This window comes from Oenanthe melanoleuca, chromosome 1 (genome assembly GCF_029582105.1).
Source record: "Oenanthe melanoleuca isolate GR-GAL-2019-014 chromosome 1, OMel1.0, whole genome shotgun sequence".
Classification (NCBI taxonomy): domain Eukaryota; kingdom Metazoa; phylum Chordata; class Aves; order Passeriformes; family Muscicapidae; genus Oenanthe; species Oenanthe melanoleuca.
Window position 1 is genome coordinate 58,339,789 of NC_079333.1, and position 19,743 is coordinate 58,359,531.

The 19,743-nt window shown below is 34.4% G+C and overlaps 1 protein-coding gene across 1 annotated transcript in view; it reads right to left on the reverse strand.

Moving 5' to 3' along the window:
* DIAPH3 (diaphanous related formin 3) overlaps window positions 1-19,743 on the reverse strand; it is a 202,738-nt gene that overhangs the window by 68,521 nt on the left and 114,474 nt on the right. The window contains exons 23-25 of the mRNA XM_056500048.1: window positions 18,844-18,969; window positions 9,026-9,189; window positions 4,980-5,115 (exon numbers count right to left, since the gene is read on the reverse strand). Of these exons, the coding sequence (XP_056356023.1) occupies window positions 4,980-5,115; window positions 9,026-9,189; window positions 18,844-18,969 (426 nt within the window). The remainder of the gene's footprint in view (window positions 1-4,979; window positions 5,116-9,025; window positions 9,190-18,843; window positions 18,970-19,743) is intronic.

Genomic DNA, 19,743 nt, shown 5'->3' on the forward strand with positions numbered 1-19,743 from the left:
GAAGAACCAAAGCCTAAAATGCTCTTAGCAAGTTTGTGTGACAGGAATGTGGGGGATTTTTTTCCAAAATGAGATAAACAATATAAAACCTCTACAAAAATAAATGCTGCAAATTGACTGCAAATAAAGTCATAACTGCTTAAATGAACTAAAACTTATTTAAAATCAGATCATTATGATAAAAATGAAACTGAATAACACAACTGAAAACAAATTAATATGCTATATTGGAAATTAGATGTTCCATTTTGGCACTACTTCACCACTTTTAAGCAAGAAAAGGGCAATCTTCGTAAATAACAACTGATAAAAGTGGCTTGTTACTTAAATAGTATTCAAAGACAATGAAGATGCCACAATGATGGAGTTCTCAATTATATTACAATAAATTTAGCTGCTATTATCTCAGCTATACAATTCTTTACATTCTGATAAGACCAAAATAAATTGATTGGTTTGCTTCTTCTAAGCATCTGAACAGAATAAGAAAGTATCTATTTGAATGTTAATAGTATGCAGACAAATGGCATTTACATAAAGATCCCCTTTCACTGGCTATTTACCTTTGGAAGGATAGTGTGTGATAGTTTGATCTGGCTTCAAAAAAGCAAGTAAACCATCTCATGATGGATATAATTTTGTATTCCAGAGAATATTTAGAGGATAGATTTTATTAACATAAATTTCAAAAATACTTAGTAAAAATGTTTAATGAATTCCACTTACTTTTCAGATTAGGATGGAGCTGAAAGGAAAACATGAACCTGCTACTTTTACTATGTAAACTGAAGACTCATAGCCTTCTTTATCAGTGAACTATTTGAGCTGTGACCACTAGACTATGTAGGGTTTGCTAAGATGTAAAGTAGAAATACAGACGTTTAGCAAACTACAGTTTAGAGGTGTGTAAATTTGACATTGGTTGCAGGTTCAAATCTCAAAACCAATTTGCAAGAGGACAAATGAAACAATTCCATATAATAACAGAAATCTAATCTTATTAGCAGAGGTTAAAATTTATATTGTGAAGCCTACCTAAAATGTTCAGGTTTTTCTAAAACATACTGCACTGCATATTCATAAAACACTATACATTTCACAAACTACAAAATATTGATATATTTATATCTGAGATATAAAAAATTGAATTTAAAACTTCATGAATACTTATCGCAAAGTACACATATTTATCTAATTTTAGAAAAATGACCATATCAACACTGATTTTGGTACTACAGTATGGCAAAAGAAGCCTGATATAGAAGTATGGATGACAGAGAACATCTGTGATCTAGATGTCTCAGTTGTTCACCTGTGGATCAAAGGCACAACACAGGCTAAGAAAGACTATTATAGTTTGTGAGAAGGCTGATATATTACAGGACTATCTTGGAACTCACATTTGCCATAAATGTCATTTACTACTAATAAAATTATAGTTTTCATCCTGAAGAAATTAGTTTAAACTAAAACCCAGGAGTTACCATTATTCCAAAGTGATTTTCTTTTGGGTTAATATGACCTTTGTAGTCATAATTTTTTTGTTGTAATTCATTCAAAACTCTTATAAATGCAGTTCTAACATGCTATATGCAACTTATTGACTCAAGTTACATATTGGGTATACTTTAATAAAATTTGTATTTCATTACATATTACTTTATGATGTAAGTGTCCTTGCACATGGCTGGGGGGGTTGGGTTTTTTTTTTGCATTCCAACCCCTTATCTTTATATTATTCTATGATTCTGTATTAAGTTTTTGTCAATGTAAAAAAAAAAAAATCAGCAAAATCAGCAAATACCCCCAAGTAACTAAAAGCTTTTGCAGTATTATATAGGTTACTTTTATGCAAAAGTAGTTTCCTCCACCTCGGGCAGCCAAAGGTAGCACATGATAGGCAACAAAACACTGCTCCTCAAATAGCCTCCAAAAGCATATGAAAGATGAAGAAACCCAAAGAAAGGACTTCAAGAACAAGCAAAATCTGGGGCAGGTTAAATGCCAGTGGTTAACAATACAATCTTAGGATGATGATACTAATCCTGTTTAAGCACTGGATAGCACCTCGGGTCCTGAAAGGTATGAAGCATAGGCTGAAAGAGAAGCCCCAGAATTGTAAAGTAGACACAAATGGCTAATTACCAGTCACAAAAAAAAAAAAAAAAAAAAAAAAGCACAACCTCAAGCACTGTGAAAAGATTGTAAGAAAAGTAGCAACAGCTAAGCAACAGAAAATGAAAGACATTGATGTGGCCTGGGGAACTAACACACCCTGAAACATTTTACATCCTCCAACCTAGAGACAGACAAGAGGATTTGAACTATCTAGGAACTAAACAATTTTATAAAAGAATAAGATCCAAAACCATGCATAGGGAAGGAAGGATAGATGATAGAGTAGGAAAAAAAATCTATTTTCATTCTAGTTTTCCTTGCAGAAAACATCTCAAATTTCAGTATGTCATCTTGTCTTCTAGGATCATTGGTAGCCATAATCACCAACACTACAGTATCAATTCCAGGAGATTTTATACTGACATTATTAGGACACAAATGTTAAAATAGACTATGCAGAGGTAGTGACTGATAAGTACTGAGATCTAATTATAATGATAATGACAGATAATAGGGTAGGATAATAATACAACAATAATAATACAACCAGTGCTACTAATGACTGTCAGTCCTGTAAAGTAGGATTAGATTATGTTTTATTATTTTTGTTGTTTGTTTTGATTTTTTATTGCTGTTGCTGATTCTTAGAGTTTTTAAAAGAAGTTTAAGAGAAACAGCTAAGAAACCACAAAGTAACACATATTACATTAGCCATTCCCAATCTTCAAATAATTTCCAACTAAAAAGCTATGTTACTCAAAAAAAAAAAAAAAAAAATTGAGATATAAAGTACACCATGACCTATCCACCAAGAAATAAAAATACTGAAGAACCGTTTAGCATATATACTCTCATCTTTTCTCTTCTACCAAGTATGTACTTCTATGAAACCCTAAAAATAACTTCTGGGTTGGTGACACCAATGAGTTTTATTTGAGCAATATTTGAAATAATGTTCCTACAAATCTAACATCTGTTCTAGTCACCATATAAAGAAATAATAGGCAGCAAAAATCAGTTACTCCACAGTCAAACTTCAGGTAAGAGTGTTTTGGTATCTCGACAGAGAGAGGACCTGATTATGAATTTTTTAGCAGATCAGACATGACTGATTTACAGATTCTTAATGAGAAGACAGCCTTTTGATGAACAACTTATAGCTAGGAAAAAAAAAAGGGAAAAAAACAACTTTTCTTGGACTGGCTATGTAACTCCAAAAAATCAGAGCTACATTATGCCTCAAATTAAATATTGTAAATACAACTTTGAAGACTGTCAAAATAACAAAAATAATCATCATCACTAAAAACCCAAAAGAAATTACCCTGTTTTTCATAGATTTGCTGTTGTCCTCCCTGACAAACAAATCTTCCACAGGTACTTTTCCTTCCCACTCCCAAAATTCAGGTTTTCTAGTAGAATTAAAAATATCTTGCAAACAGGCACAAGAAATCTTACATTTATAGCTTGACGTGATCCTAACACCATCTTTTTCTATCTGCTGTTTAGATCAGTCATTTCAAACTGAACCTTAAGTGACTCACAGGACAAGAAACATCTTTCTGTATACTTCCAAGATATCAAAACCCCAGGCTACCTAAGACAAGTAGAGGACAAGTACTTACCTCCCTTCCACATCAGCTGATGTGGAAGGGTTCACTATCAGAGGCCTACATACATGTGTGTATATAACACAAAAGTCTCCAATACTGGCATGTGCATTGTGGGAAGAACAGGACTTAAGAGCGGCTTTAACTTTGACTAAAAAACTATCAATTTTCCATCTAAAATGCTATCAGTCATACATAAATCTCATTTGAAACATTAACAACCATGAATAAATACAGACACCACTTTTACCCCTTCCTAGTCTTCTGCAGCCTCCTCTATCTTCTGGGACCTTTGAAAAGATTGTCACTGATGGTTTTCTGATTTGGTCTTGAACTGCACTTCTAAAGAATTAGAATTTCTGTATTCAGACAAAAGCTGCCTGATTTCCCACATGAAAGCTTTAGACTCACACCTCCAAACATGGATAGGCTTATAAAAATAAATCAAAGATTTTTGGTCTGAAGCATCTCTGAAACCAAACACACCTACTCTGGCTATTAGTGAAAACTGGGAGAGACAGATAATCATTTATGCCAAAGGTGCCATCCAGGGTTTAGGAAGGGAACTGTTTAACAAGATCTGCTCAGGAAAAAGAAAAAGAGTAGCTCATGGCAATTTACACAGTAAGTCATGTATCATTCTGAAGGACTATAGAAGCTCAGTCTAGGATAAAATACAGGCATATAGAGGATCATCAGACACCTCTTTTAGTAACAGAAAATTCACAGCATCTGCCATCTCTTTTGGTACAAAAAACAACATAGCACCAGTAACTTTTAAAATGCATGGCTGAGGGGGTTTTGAGGTGTTTCAATAGGGACCTGTTAAAATAACAATTGACATATTCAAAGAAAAATACAAAGTAATTCAGGAAGGGCTTAGTCTTATAAAAGAACAGAAAGGAGTATGTTAACCTTAGTTAAAGAAAATAGCTTTGTGATTTGGCAAATGTCTTTTCTCAAGTAACAAAAAGGGTTCGGAGCATAACTGAACTTACACTTGGTCACACAAGGTTCAATATATTCCAATGGAAAAATAAAAAAGCAGCAATTTGAGTTATAAAATAACTCAAAACCCCAGGCAATTAGGAAAGCTCATTTAAAAAACTCAAAACTTAAACACCTCTTTGCTGAAAACTTTAATCAGTGAAACAACATTCACCTATTTTGTTTTTTTTTCTTATAGCACATTCAGATAATGAAAAAATAGAAGCTTTATTTCCAGTAAAATGCATTTTCTACATCACTTACCTGTTTTCATTTCTAACAAGCGTTTTTTCTTTTGTTGTCTCTCTAGTTTTTCTTTTTCTGCCTTCTCCTTAGCTATTTTAGCACGTCTCTGCTTTTCTTCTGCTTCCCTTCTTCTTATATTTTCTTTTACTGCTTGCTATGAAAAAAAGAAATAGAGTTCCATTAAAATGGAAGCCTTAGCAAAAACAAAGCTGAACCTTAAAAACAAAGAATAAAGCTTTCAAACGACATCCCCTAACTAATCTCAATTTATCAAAGCAAGTAAGTATTTTACATTCCATATTTAGTACATTTTATTCAGAAGAGTAAGCAAATTCAGAATAAATACATTAAAAGCATACTAACTGCCCCCAAATAAGGATTATAAATTCAGAAGGAAATACAATTTAAGAATACACATGTTAATGTAGAAAGAATTCAAAATGTCTAAACCACCTTGTGCTATAAAAATGTATGTTACCATTTATGGTTCCAAAACAATTTTAACACTTTTCCTATCTCATGCTGTCACTATACCTAGCAAAACAAGGCTGCCTGGGTAACAATGTTGCATTTTTCTTATTCTTATCAACATATGCATTAATTCACTGGCTTCATAAATTCTGGTTAATATCCATACAGTATTGTTTATTTTAAATTATAAATATGTACACTAAAACTTCCAATGAGGCTTAAACAGAACAATGAGTTTCAGAGTTTTGAAATAAAAATTTTGCATATTCAGACATGAAGCAAAAGAACTCTATTACATTCAATACATTTTTAACAAAAGTATTTTTGGATTACCTTTTCATTATTTTGTGTTAGCTATGTATGCTGGTAAACGCTCAGTGCTCTGAAAATTTAAATTTGCATTAAAGGTAAAGTGCACCTATTCCTCATTGCAGAAAGACTTTTTTTCAGAACAGCTACATAAAACCCTGCGTGTCCCCTCTTACTAAATGATTAACATCTTCACAAGGTCTGAGGCAAAAGCTGCAAGTTTGCAGGGATAATTAATATCTCATTTGTTTTTAGCAGGAAAACATCCAGACTGCATTCAGGGAAAAAAAAATCATGAACTGACAAGTATTAAATAGCACAGATGAACGTGCATTACAACAGTACTTGAACAGGCACTGTTTGTAATATCACTGTCATAGAGAGTGGCCAAAAGAAGGAGAAAGAAAAATACTGCATAAAGCCTGTGAAGACTTGTTTTGGATATCTAAAGAAATATAAGCTTTCCATCATGAAAAAATGACAATGAACTGGATTTTTTTATACAAAGCAAAACTGTGCTTTCACAGTGACTCCTCCAAAGTTGCCTCTGTCAAATTTCTTGATACGGGGAAGGAGTGTAGATACTTCCTACAAAATGCTAAAATTTGTTATTGAATTAATTTTGACGAACGATTTGCTGATTTTCAGACTGGGCATTCTGTAGAATAAACTACTGGATAAAAATTCAAATGGGATCCAGTACTTCACAAGTACAATATTGGCAGAAATTACACACTTTCCTAATAGAGTGACCAAGGAAATCTCTACTTTGCAGCTACTTCTTCCCCAAAAATAATATCAGTGCGACTAAGTCTCAGACTGCAGTCATTCAAACGTAGATGTCTATTCTTTCTAATCATACTGAACAAGTGGGCCTGACCTAATAACTTACACCATTACATTCAGTGTAAATTGGATACTTTGTAGTATCACACCTTGCCCCCAGCCCTTCTCCAACAGGAAAGTGATTTTCCACAAATTCTATGTCAAAGCTTAAAATTTCAGGTTGATGACGTCTTGGGTACACTTCTCCAGGGTACTAGGTACCACTGTTGTTATGTGTCCTTTGAGACATCAGGTAGACAGCTCTCCAAATTCCACTAAATGAATTAAGTATGCATCTCCCTTGACTAAAACACAAGATTAGACACTCAAACTCTCATACAGATATGCCCTAAGGGCAATTTCTATCCTACATGTCCCACGTGTTTTCTACACGAAATGTAAGTTAGATTTTCCAAATTGGAGGCATTCTTGGGTTCTCTCTAGTGATTTCCAGGGTCGTTTCTAATTTTTATTTAAGTATTTGCTTCATATAAAGGAAAAATAGAGTCTAGGGAACACTCTTACCTGGTTGCTCTTCTTCTGGTTCCTGAAGTTATGTCTCTGCTGTAGAGTAACCTAGTGCCAATAGGAGCAAGGGGTTTCTATACCTTATGATTAGCCCCAATAGTCTACTCTTGGACAAAAGAGCTGTGACCTCAAGGTGTGTGTGTTCCCTTTCCTACAACTAGAGGAAAATTCTAACCATTAGACAATTTCTTCATAACAAAAGCTATCCTTCCAAGGAAAGGAATGAGCCTTTCTAACTCTAGCCTGTTAGCAGAATACCCGTGATGCTGTGAAAGTACAGAGGGAGTTTAACAGGGATATCTGATACCTAAGATGTTCCACTGAGTGTACCAGGAATTCAGCTGCAGAAGCAAAAGCTCTGAAGGCAAGACACTTCACCCCATTCTTTGTATCTCGCAGAGTAACCATACCCTAGATTTGGTGCTCACAGAGTGCAAATATTAGCTGTCACAGCCACCAAATAATACTGAAATACAAGGTGCAGATCAAAGGTAGCTATGAAACTGACATCTAGGGCTCCAGATTTAAACACAGAGATTTTTAAAACTTTTTAATACATTTTCACTAATTAAGAATTAAAAAATTAATTATAAGTAGGAAAATACCCCCATGTAAATCATCAACTTTGCATGAAAACAAGTTGACTGAACTTCACTCTCCTATACCTACTGGTGACAAGTAGTCTTTTAGTTCGAGCTTCTTAATAATCCAATGATTTTTCAGCACTAAATTTACAAGTCTTCTGAACTAAATTTTCTAAGATAATCATCACTTTCAGTTTCCGTCAGTAATAAAGATCAATAATAAACAATTCTGAAAATCAGCTCATTTGTCTCATGCTAGGTGTCTCAAAAATCTTTTCTGAAAAGTCTAAAAACTGAGCAGCTATTCAAGATTTTGGTTAGTGTCATTGAATGATAGGGGGTTTTATGCTTTATCTGCACATCTTTTTCAAACAGCCTTCAAACTGTGCTCTGCAAGACAGAATTATTAATTTTCCTCAAGGTTTCTTCTATCATGCTCATCAATAATACCTAACTGTTTTGAAGCATTAATTAATCTATCTTTACGACACTGCTGTGAAGTACAGGCTAGCATCAGTGCTAATTTTACAGACACAGAGAAGAAATATGGGAAAATTAATGCAAAGCACAACCACTTCCTTAGAGCTTCCAACTCAACATGAACCTAAGCATTTAGAATTCTAGAACATTTACATGGCAGGTATGGTTTAAACATCAGAAATTAAAATAATATAACTATTTTGTAATATTTATTAATTCTGAAATCAGACTACTGAGTTTTGTATTAGACACTGATCAAGTTAGGAAAACACAATCAATGTCCCTATTTCCAAAAATCTGGCATATGTAATTTGCCAAGCAAAATTATTGTAATTGAATAATATCTAGGTTTTAATTGTTAAACTCTGAAGTAGCAGAGGCTTAGTAATCATTACACATTCCAAATGGTTACTAATATGGGTTCCAGTTTAAGCCCTTTCCCCAAAACTGATGGGCATACACATTTCAAACTGTTTCTCAGTACCTATGACAGAAGTAATTTTCTGCACCTGCAACTTCAGACCTGTCTGAAATTATTAAAAAACCCAACCAATCAAGTAAAATCAAACAAGACTTGGAAACATGCAAGCAACCTAAATATGTGTGTTGTAATGAGAAGTTGTAATGATCGGGCTGCAATGAAGAGTAGGTGGCAAAATGACTAAGTGAATCTTTTTACAGATCTATAGGCATTAGTTGGCTCACTCCTCCAGATTTTGTCACAACTCATGCTCATAAATATTCCTGCAAGAATGTAGTCAGTAAGTTAAGCTATGTAATCGTAAGAAGTCAGATGTGACTCAAATTAGATAAGGTTACAAAATATAACTTCTAAGAAACATTAGGCATAAAATAAACATATTGTACCATGAACATCATCCTGAAGTTGTTTAAGTCCGTTAAAAACTCCTCCACTGAAACTTTCTTCAGGTCAATGGCATAATATCCCATCACGTTCTGATAGAGTTTTTCCATGTTCTCATGCATCCGTGAAACCTTCTGAAAATCTTCTTTGGCATTAACGAGGAAGCTGTACACTGTTGTTAAGGCTGCAAGAATACTCATTGAATCCAATCAAACACACTGCTTTCACTTAACATTGATTTGTATGTCATACACATTTTTAATTTCCTTAAATAAGGACCAAAAGAATTCCTTCCATGTTGTATATGCTTCCTAGTATTTACTGTGTATACTAGGCCTATGAATAAATTCAGGGACTTTCATCAAAATATCTCAACCACTTTAGGTTTAAAGATTATTCAATTACTACATAATTTCTTCACAAAAGTAAAAACTTCATAAAAGTATATAACTAATCTAACTTCAAGCACCCCTGTAGTTTACTTAGTATCACTGTCTCCTCATTGAAGCTAAATGCTTAGGTATATAAATTACAATGTCCATGGAATTTAGGTACAGACACCAATAATTAACCTGAATATTTTGTCAATAAAGACTATATCTCCGACCAAAATTAGATTAAAAATAGAAATATTGATAAATAGTATTAAAAGTAAACATCATGAAAGATAAAAAACTTCATTGTAACAACAATGCATTTATTTCTATTCCTGAAGGGTGCATCAGGTATTTTTGCCTTTTCTAAGGCTATTTGCAATGTCAACACAACAAGAGGCAAAATTTGAGGTGGAAACTAAAACTGAAAACTAAAAATAAAAAATAAAACTACTTGTATAAAAGATAAACAATTTATAAACAGCATCAAAATAGTCCATACAAAATAAAAACCCCTATGTTTATTCAGGACTTCCAATAATATAGTTTGCCAAAGAAGTTCAAAGACAAAATATTCTACATAGTCATTTTCTTAGGTTGGACATCTTCAGGAAGTGTGTACTTAATGGAATGGTAGCTAAACAAGCATTTCTGTTCCATTATTTTCCTGCTGTAGTAAATGCTATGAAAGACAAATAGCCATTTCATCTTTACTCTCAATTGCCCAACTCAACTACTGCAAAAGAGAATTTACTGTGTTTGTACACTTTCTACTACAGATTAAATATACTATGGCAACTTTATGAAAAACAGAATTTTTAATCAAGAGCATGAAAATCTAGACCAACAGAACAGCACAGAACCTGGCATTTTTTCTTAATGAATCTCATACCACTGACCTCAGTCCAATGTCCCAGGCTGCACAGATCCCTCTGCAGAGCCTTTTTAGCTCCAGCAGATCAACACTCCCACCCAACTTGGTGTCCTTAGAAAACTTGCTTGAGGGTGAACTCAATTCTGTCATCCAGATCATCAATAAAGATGTTGAACAGGACTGGCCTCAATACTGAGCCGTGGGGAACTCCACTAGTGACCAGTTCATATTAACATTTTACAGCTGGATGACTGTTTTTATGCCTCAGGTTTTTTGCAATGCACTCTTCTTTTTAGTTTTGTTTAGAAGATGAATTCCACTTCAGTCGTGCTGTTAAATGTCCTTCTGATTTGTTAAGGTTGCTTTAAAAATAACAAGTAAGAAGTTAATGGGGTTTTCTGTGTGATTTAGAATCCAGGTCCAGAAATTCACACAATAACAATCTCAGATATGTGCAGGAAGGGAGAAATAATGCACTTTCACAATATTCTAATTAGTCACTAATGGCTACTAGCCGATTCTGTAAGTGCAGAACAGCCTCCCCTATGATACTCTTATGAAAAAGGACTAACTAAAATGAAGATTTCAACAATTTAAAAATATACATCTTCCTTCCATCACATCTCAACCACCTAATTTTAGACTTTCCCAACATGGCTCTTTTGCCAGTACAAGCTTCTTTTCATGCTTTTAGTAACTTCACAAGATGCAGCTCGTAAGCAGCTTCAGACTGCTTGCACTAGCTGGCTGGCAACAGCTCAAAGAGAACTGATGCTGCCAGTCCTCTTTTCTTCTACATTGATTTGAATCTCCTTTACTCAGCTCCCAAGATGAGCATAGCACACAGGAAACTGATCTTTATACTTGAGATACTTAAAAATTATTAAAACTCTTAAAAAGCTTTTGGTAGGAAAGAAAAGAAAGTTGATGAGAGGTTTGTCTATAAATGCCGCCCAAGGACTATATAAAAAAAGGATTATGAGAAACAAGACATGACAAAATACAAGCTAAGACCTTCAAAAGAAATGTCACTTGTTCACAAAAACTCAAACACAACAAAAAACAGTGAAACTAGAAAAAGAATTCCTACATCTGGTTTAATTTTGATCCTAAAATTTAGGATACTTATTATTTGTGATTCTTTGCCTATTAACAGATCTTATGAAAAAATATTGTTTTGTGCAATTATGAGGGTGCATATTTCCACTGCATGAAGGGTAAAGGAAAATTAAATAATTAGTTTTCCTATCTCTCTATATAAATGCCAGATATTAAACATTTCAGTATTTTTACTTTTCTTGGAAAGAAAAAAAAAAAAAAAGGTTGAAATTATCAGTAAAATGCAGACTTTATCTTGTAAATTCTAGAAAATACCCTGAATAGAAAATCTGGGGAGTGGGGGAAGTGAGAGAAAAATTCTGCAATATTCTTCAAGACACAGCTAAAATTATAGCTATGTTAAGTCCATACAAGCTGGTTAATTTTATACTGTTGAAACGGACTCCTCTTGAATATCTGACACATAATTTTAAACACAGAATACGGTATTCTGGCAAGATGTTTTGCTATCTAGTATTTCAATGCCAGACACGATGAATCCTTAGATTTTTATTTTCCATCTGGTGCATTATGGAATACCCCTAAGCTCTTGGCATTCTACTGAGACTGTGCTTCAATTTAGGTACTTTTAATAACTCCTCTTCCTTTTCTCCTTAAATATGGCTTTTGTTAGCCAACTCTAGCTAAACTGGAAACAACAGGGAATACTACTGAGTACAGCAATCCCAACTGTAATTATTACAAACAGGTTGATACATACGCATTATCAACTACACAATTCATCAGTTTTGGATGAATGAAGACAGAAGTACAGCTGAGCTGCAACACAGGTGGGAAGAAAACGAAATCAAGAAGTTCGGTATTTGTTAACTTTTTCTGAAGTGGCTTTACTTCATGGACTGCCTTTTTGGAATCACTGGACTACAGATCATTCTGCTAATTAATATAACAGGACACCATTGCACTGCTGAGACAGGACCCATGGAAAAATTTCTAACTGTTGTATGTTTGGTCTTGCATATTCTAGCAGCTCTGTTCACAGTGAACCCCTTGTCTGGAGTTTATATTGGTTTTAATACATTGTGGTATATAAAATACTAATATAGTGCAGCCTACCAAGCCAAGTAAAAGCAGCTGTTACCCTAGAAAAGAAAATGAAAAACATTAATCTCTATCAAACACTTCCTTAATAGACATCAATATTCACCACTTGTATTCTAACAGAATCTTCAAAAGGGAACTGAGACTGCCACTAGACTACATAACAACAGTTTCTGCAAAACTTGGCAAGCCTTTTGAAGACTGATGCAAAAAGACTTTGAGGTCACTTCAAGCCATTTCAACAAATGATTTTTTACTTAAGAGTAAGCGGTGTGAATGCTGTAGGACTCTGTTAAGGATTTCCCACACTTTGGGAAAATAATTGCAATTGTCTGAAAAATACATGTCAGAGAGACTTTGTTTTATATACATATACCAAGGTTCAACAGAGAAATTCTGCATTTGAATATAATAGTTCAAGAAACACATAGAAATGCTTAGATTTTTAAATTAGTACCTTCTGAAGAGTACTTGTCAAATAATACCTTTTCTTTGATTCACTCCTACTTATCTCTATACTATAATACTGAAACAAATTGGCAGGTATTTGTATCACACAAAGCTGCTGCATGCACTGTGTATGCATCATATATTACAAGTAAAACCAGTGCCAGCTATAATACATCCCTTAAAAGTCCAGACCATATATTAAAATAATTAGAGACTTAAATTTACATTGTTGCCAAAGCCCTATCTCATTACCTGTCCACATAGTTAACATCTTGACCCTCTACCAGAGCAACACACAACCTTTTTTTACCTGAAGAGCTCAGGTCTGCAAAGTCCTTAGGATGCAAGGACATCTTACAGATTCAGGTTATGTTGCACAGAGGGAACTTCAAACTATGGGGTCAATTAAGTAACCAACAGTTTTGAGGAAGCAAGTAGTCCCTTCCCTGCTGTTGAAATGGGTTTCTTCTACCTCATTTGGTAGTGAAGGCTCTGACTCGTTTAAGTGCTGTTTCCTCCTCCCCTTTCTGCAATGTCAACAAATCAAATTAAATGGCAAAGGAACAGCTAATTGATCAAAAGAAGGGACTTTTTTCCTAGCTGAAAGGCCGCAATCAACTGATTGTCTCTCAAATATTACTTCCATAAGTTTCTGTAAAAGAACACCATCAACACTACTTTTATCAGTAAGCTCAAACTTTCTCAGCTGCTGCTTGAAAAATCAGAAGACGGGAGTTGTACAGATAAAGAGCATGTTGACTAAATCACTTAATTAAACTTTTAATATGCAATTTAAATACTCTCCATAAACCCACTAAATTTTTATTTTGAAAGTACAAGTATATTTTTTTCACTGTCCTTTTTATGGAACATTTCACTCGATGGATATAATACGTTAGATCAATATCAATTCAATATTCTTTGACTTGCCTAATTAAAGGAAACAGAAGAATTGTGATAATAACTATTTCTTTTCAGCTAGCATACACATGATGGCTCACAAATTAACACAATCTAATATATAGGAGAAATATTCATAATTACAGACTTTGTCAATAAGAGAGTGAACCAACTGTGCATGTCTCTGACTTCCTAAAGAAACAAGAATGCTAATCAGTTCATTAGGGGGCTTTGGGTTGTGATATTTAGCGACAGGATGTAATGGCCTGCTTGTCCATGGAGCTTAATGGTATTCAAGATGAAAAATTATTTTCTACAAAGCACTATCCTTCCTTTTTAAGATATCCTGCTGGTTTCTTTTTATGAGCCACATGCTTTTCAAGACATCATCACAATTCAGATTTCCTTGTCATAGGAATAAAAGTAAGGTTTCATCATGCTGTGCAGGATTATCTAACCTTTACATCAAACCTTTTCTGCTTCGTAATTTATTGAAGTTCCTGTTTTTCTAAAAGTGAGCTGCTTTAATTAGTATGTTCACAGACATGACTAGAAACCATATGCAACTATACTGTTTAGAAATTGCTGTCAGTCTTCTAGGTCAGGTAGTAGGTGAGGGTAAATACTTCTGTTCTAAATACTTACTGTTCAAAACATTATATTTGAATATAATTTGAATACAATGAAATATGTAGTATGGCTGGTGTAAGGACCTAAAGAGCACAGCTGCCTGTCTCAAACACTCTTTAGGTCACAGAAGGACACTGCCATGAGATAAGCACAGAGGGACTGACAGGATGTTTCTAACCTGGTAGAGGCGAGATCTGGGTAGTACATCCTGGTTAAGGCATCCAGACAACAATTCCCACTGTGGCAAACTGTAAAGAAGCAACTGCAAATACAAATATCACTGGCCAAATGAAGATCATTGCCAGTTATGGGATAGATGGACAACTGTGACCACTGAAGATGCCCCTCCCCAAATACGCCTCCTAGAGACTATAAATTAGGACACTGTGACAGGAACTCAAGATATGATAAAGGTGGTACAAATGTCTAGGGGTTATCTCAGATCTAGGGGAAGGCAACAAAACTGGAGAAGAACGCATCATTGATAAAGGACACAAAGAATGCAGAATTTCTGGTCCACAAGACAAGCCAACTTGGCAACGGTGCTGAAATCAGCTCCAGTTAGGTAGAAGGTAACTCTGGCAGGGGAAGATCACAGCCCACTGAACCAAGAAACTCACCAACTCAAATAAAGAGAAAGACTGAGCATGGGATTAACAGTAAGAGAACTGTGTAGCCAATGAGCATTAATTAATTTGTTTGCTAAAACGTATAAATAGCAAAATAGTTTTAAGTTTTGAACCATCTCAGGACACACCACCACAAAAAGACCAAGGTGAAGAAAGACTAACAGCATGCCACTGGATCCACGTGTGGGGACTATCTCCTGCTTTACATCTCTCTTCCTTTCCCCCTACCCACCTCCATTTACTGTTAAATAAATAAAATGTGTAGTATTGACTTCAGCATAGGGTCTCAGGTCACTAATCAGATCTTTACAGTTGGTTTTACCTCTACTGATTTATTCTAAGTAAGACCAAATATTTATTTTTCCTGTTTCTGACAGTAGTCAATACCCAACAATTAGGAAAAACAAGTAGGAAAGGAAACTTGGAAAATAGAGCATGATAATTTTAGTGATGTAGTATTCAGTTTCTAGCTGTATGTTAGTCATTCTTCTGAGCTAAAGCTGCCTCTGGGCTACTGTGTTTCATTGTTCCTGACATACAATCTTTAGCCACCTATCTAAGCCCTTTATGAAATTCATTCACACTTCCACATTCACATTTTCAGTTTAATTGTCTGTTGTCCATGAAAACATTTCTGTTATTATGTTTTAACCTGCTGGACCTACAGTTATTTAAATACACAAAGAATATATTCCTCTCTTTCCTTCTGTATGGGACACAAAATTACAAGTATTTTTACTGTATTTTCTTAACTGTTTTGACTTTCCATCATCATAATATTACTCCACTAAAATATTCCTTCTGCATAACCTACTGCCAGTTGCTGCTTATTGCTACCATTCTCTGGCACATCAGTAGATACATACTACACTTTTGGAGATGGGGTAATGGAGGAACTGATGATGTAAGTGTATTGCTGATTTTTATGATATCCTGTTGTTTATGTTTTCTGCTTGTTCTCAACTGGATTTGTTCCCAGTCGTTCTAATACAGTGTTTCCCTTTCAGATCTAATGGACTTTAATCTCTGAAGTTCACTTGCTGCTTTGTCAGCATCTGCCAGTATCTCCCTTTGACATGAGGATTTTTTTCAAATATATTAATCCAGAAAAATAGAGTAATCAAATTACTTTTTAATGCAAGAAATTTCTTTCCTTATAAGTCTTTGTTAAAACACCCTGTTGAAACATGGATGGAAATTCAGTTATGTTCTACTGACTTCTTACCTTTATTTGCATGCTGCAATAGACCTTTACAAAACACACAATGACTCTCCTCCATCCCATTTTATCTCCAACTAATACATGCTCATTTTGTATTTAGTCTTCCTCAGTTTTCAGAAGCCTAACTTGCAGATCCTCCTTGTAGCCCTTCTAAAAAACTTGTGGGCTTCTTTTCAGCTTTAGCCTGCTCTAGTGAAAAGTGTTTTTGCCTATAGCAGAGAGGTTGAAATCAGATGATCCTTGAGATTCCTTCCAACCCAAATTATTCAGTTGTATGATTCCTTTGTGCCTTCAGCTAGCTTAGTTCACATAAGAACCTGTAGTCCATTAAGTTTATATTCGAGTTAATTTTGATTTTTTTCCAAGTGTTTTATGACCACTGTTTATTCCTAGGGATTTACTGCTATTTATTTTATATTAAGAAAAATAATTCTACACATTCCTTCATTTAACATCATCCTTTCATTTAAAATATTACACAGTAGGGTCAACTGAAGCTCTCCTTAGAGAAAACTGATGCAAAGAACAAATTTAACTTTATGGCTATGACTTATCTTATTGACAGGTATTGATAATCCATGTCTTCTCTGGCAGGATTAGAGCTTTTGAGATATCTGAAAAAGACGAAGTGTAAATACTCCTTTGCATTTCCTAATATTATCACTATCTTTTTTAAGTGATCAGTAAAATGCTCTAATGGTCTTCATGTATGGGGATGGAATTTCAACCCCTGAAAAAGTTTATGCTACTTCCAGACTAGGTCTGCCTACTTACTCTGTCTTAAATACAATATATAATTTTGTATCACAGTATTTCACTTGCTTCCGCCAGGAAGTTTCATAAATACCCAAAATGTCAGTAACACAAAGGGAAATGAGGCATCTACATAACCATTTTTGGATTTTAGATGTTTGGTATTAGCATATAATGTATTTAAACTACATTTTTATTTATCCACTTTTCTCTTGCTCTCCTTAGATTTTTGGGAGGATTCACTCATTCTCAACTGCTATTTGCTATTTTAGTTCTTACTTTTTTTTTTTTTTTTTTTTTTTTTTTTTTTTTTTTTTTTTTTTTACTACATACCCAAGGAAAGCTGTATACTATCTGTTCCTTTAAAATCTAGTCCTTAGCTAAAATATGCAAAAAGTTAGAGGGTCTTTGGAGAGCCTGTATCATGATTATTTTGAATTCGATGCTTGTTGTAAGTCCCTCCCAACTGAAACAGCCTATTTTATTCTAACAGATAAAGAAGTTTGTCCATTTTCATAGTTTAGATTTTTTTAACAAGTGCTTCCTAGATTACATATAATTTTCCAAACAAAACATAGATTTTGTAAGTCCTAGCAATATTCTCCAAAAGCTCTTGTGGATATATTTTCCTCTAACTTTCCTCTAACAATATTAAATCTCTGGCCTTCAGGACCCATCTCCTAGTTCTCCTATTATGCTGTCAGTTTCTTCAGGAACTAACTTATGATCCATATTGAAGAGACATCATGCTGGTGGGCTGCAACTTATCTCCCAAAAACACACTGAGCTGGGAAAAAAAGGCATCATCACCAATGATAAGCAGAACAAGCTCAACAACAAAATACCCAACCTTACAAAAGATTAGTAATGACACTGGAAGGTTAAGATAACTCACAGTGGCCTGAGAAGGCCTGAAGCTAAGTTGCAAACACTTGAGTTGCAGTGCATCTAATGAAGGCAGAACTGGCCCTCATGCAGGAAGAACCAGTACACACACTTGGCTTTGGGGTCACTTGCCATGGCTCATTTAACAGGATGAGACAAATCAAGAGGACTGTGTGCTGAGTCCCCCAGCCTTTGTACATAACAAAGCAGTCTCCCAGCTAGGTAACAACCTAACCACGCCTGCAGAGCAAATTTAAACTTGTCTGCTCACATTTCTGCTTCCAGATTAGTCTTGGTGCCAAGCATATGTGGACAACATTTGCTAGAGAGGTTTAAGTGAAAGAATTTTTCTTTTCAGTTTAATTAATTATCTTCATGTCACAAGGTGTTTTTATGAAAGACAGATAGTGAAATTGGCTGCACGATTTGGAATAAATAGTGAGAAAAAGAATTTTGGCAAAAAAACCACCAGAAAATACTTTTCATGGGCTATGAATCTCATTTCTGAAATAACAGAAACTTTCTGGTTCTGTAGTTGCATGTACAAAAACATCCACAACGGTAATGCATGCACTGGAAAACAAAGAAACCCAGGGTGACAGACATTTTTCTAAGAGACTGACATAAAAATACTATCTAACACTAGAATGCTTAACATTCCTATTATAACTTCTTTTCACTAAGCTAAGAAACTCATACACAATATAAAACCTGATAGTAAGCTTTTCCCCCCCCCATATACATTCCACTTCAGAGGAATCTTTTAATTGGACTGCTCGTGTATATAGTTTTTGAGAGGAAAAACAAGGTATATTTTTAAAAAATACATGCTACAAACTAGACAGAAGTTATGCAAAGATATTTAAAATTTAAAGCAATGCAACTAAATTGGGGATTGGGGATTTTTCATATGTTTTGTTTTTTAAGAGCCCTCTTAAGGATATTGACATTTTTGCTACAAACTTATCATGTTTATCTTCAGGAACTGGAAAAGTCTTCAAATCCTTCTCAAGCTGTTGAAGCTGTCTCTCCATATGTTTGAGGCTCTTCTCCAGGTTTTCTGCTGAAACTAAAATACATAACTAAAATAACTAAATGTATTTTAGTTAACACACTAAACAGAAACCATTGTTTTCAAAATGCAAGAGATAAAACCTTACCCAAGTCAACATACTACATTGTTAATTCTGAAATAAAAGCACACTGTACAAATTACAATGCAAGAAGAGGTCACTCTACAATGTTCAGCTCTCCTCGCTTATGCAGATTCCTTAACATCACTGGATTTATGCTATTTGAATGTTGTATTTTCATTTGTTTTTATGCCCAAGATTTTGCATTGCAATTAATGCTCTGTTTTAAGTAACCTGAGATATACATATGCCAGTCTGTGTCTTCTGATTAATCAAAGACAAGTATACAACATATTGCAAGAACCATAAAACTTTTCTCCATCTTATTCTCATTTCTGTTAAAGCAGAAAATGCAAACATTTTTATGAAAGATCATGAAGAAAATAAGATTCTCAAACACAGAAAATGGGGCTATTAAACACCTATGCATGAAACCTAAATCTCAATTCTCTAGTTTAAAAGCACTATGTATGGTAAAAACCACAACAGAATTTGTTGCAGCAAAAGTGCTTGCCAAGCATTTGAGAGAGTACAAAAAAGCAACACAGGGACTTAGGAAAAAGAAAGGAGTGGAGCTGAAACATCAGGGATTTATAGAAGGATGAAGAAAAAGTGTAAATTTTCTTTGCCAGGAAAAGAAAGATAGAACTTTCATCCACTTGAAGCAATGCATGTAAAGTTGAATGTTTGATCTGTAAATAGTTCATTGA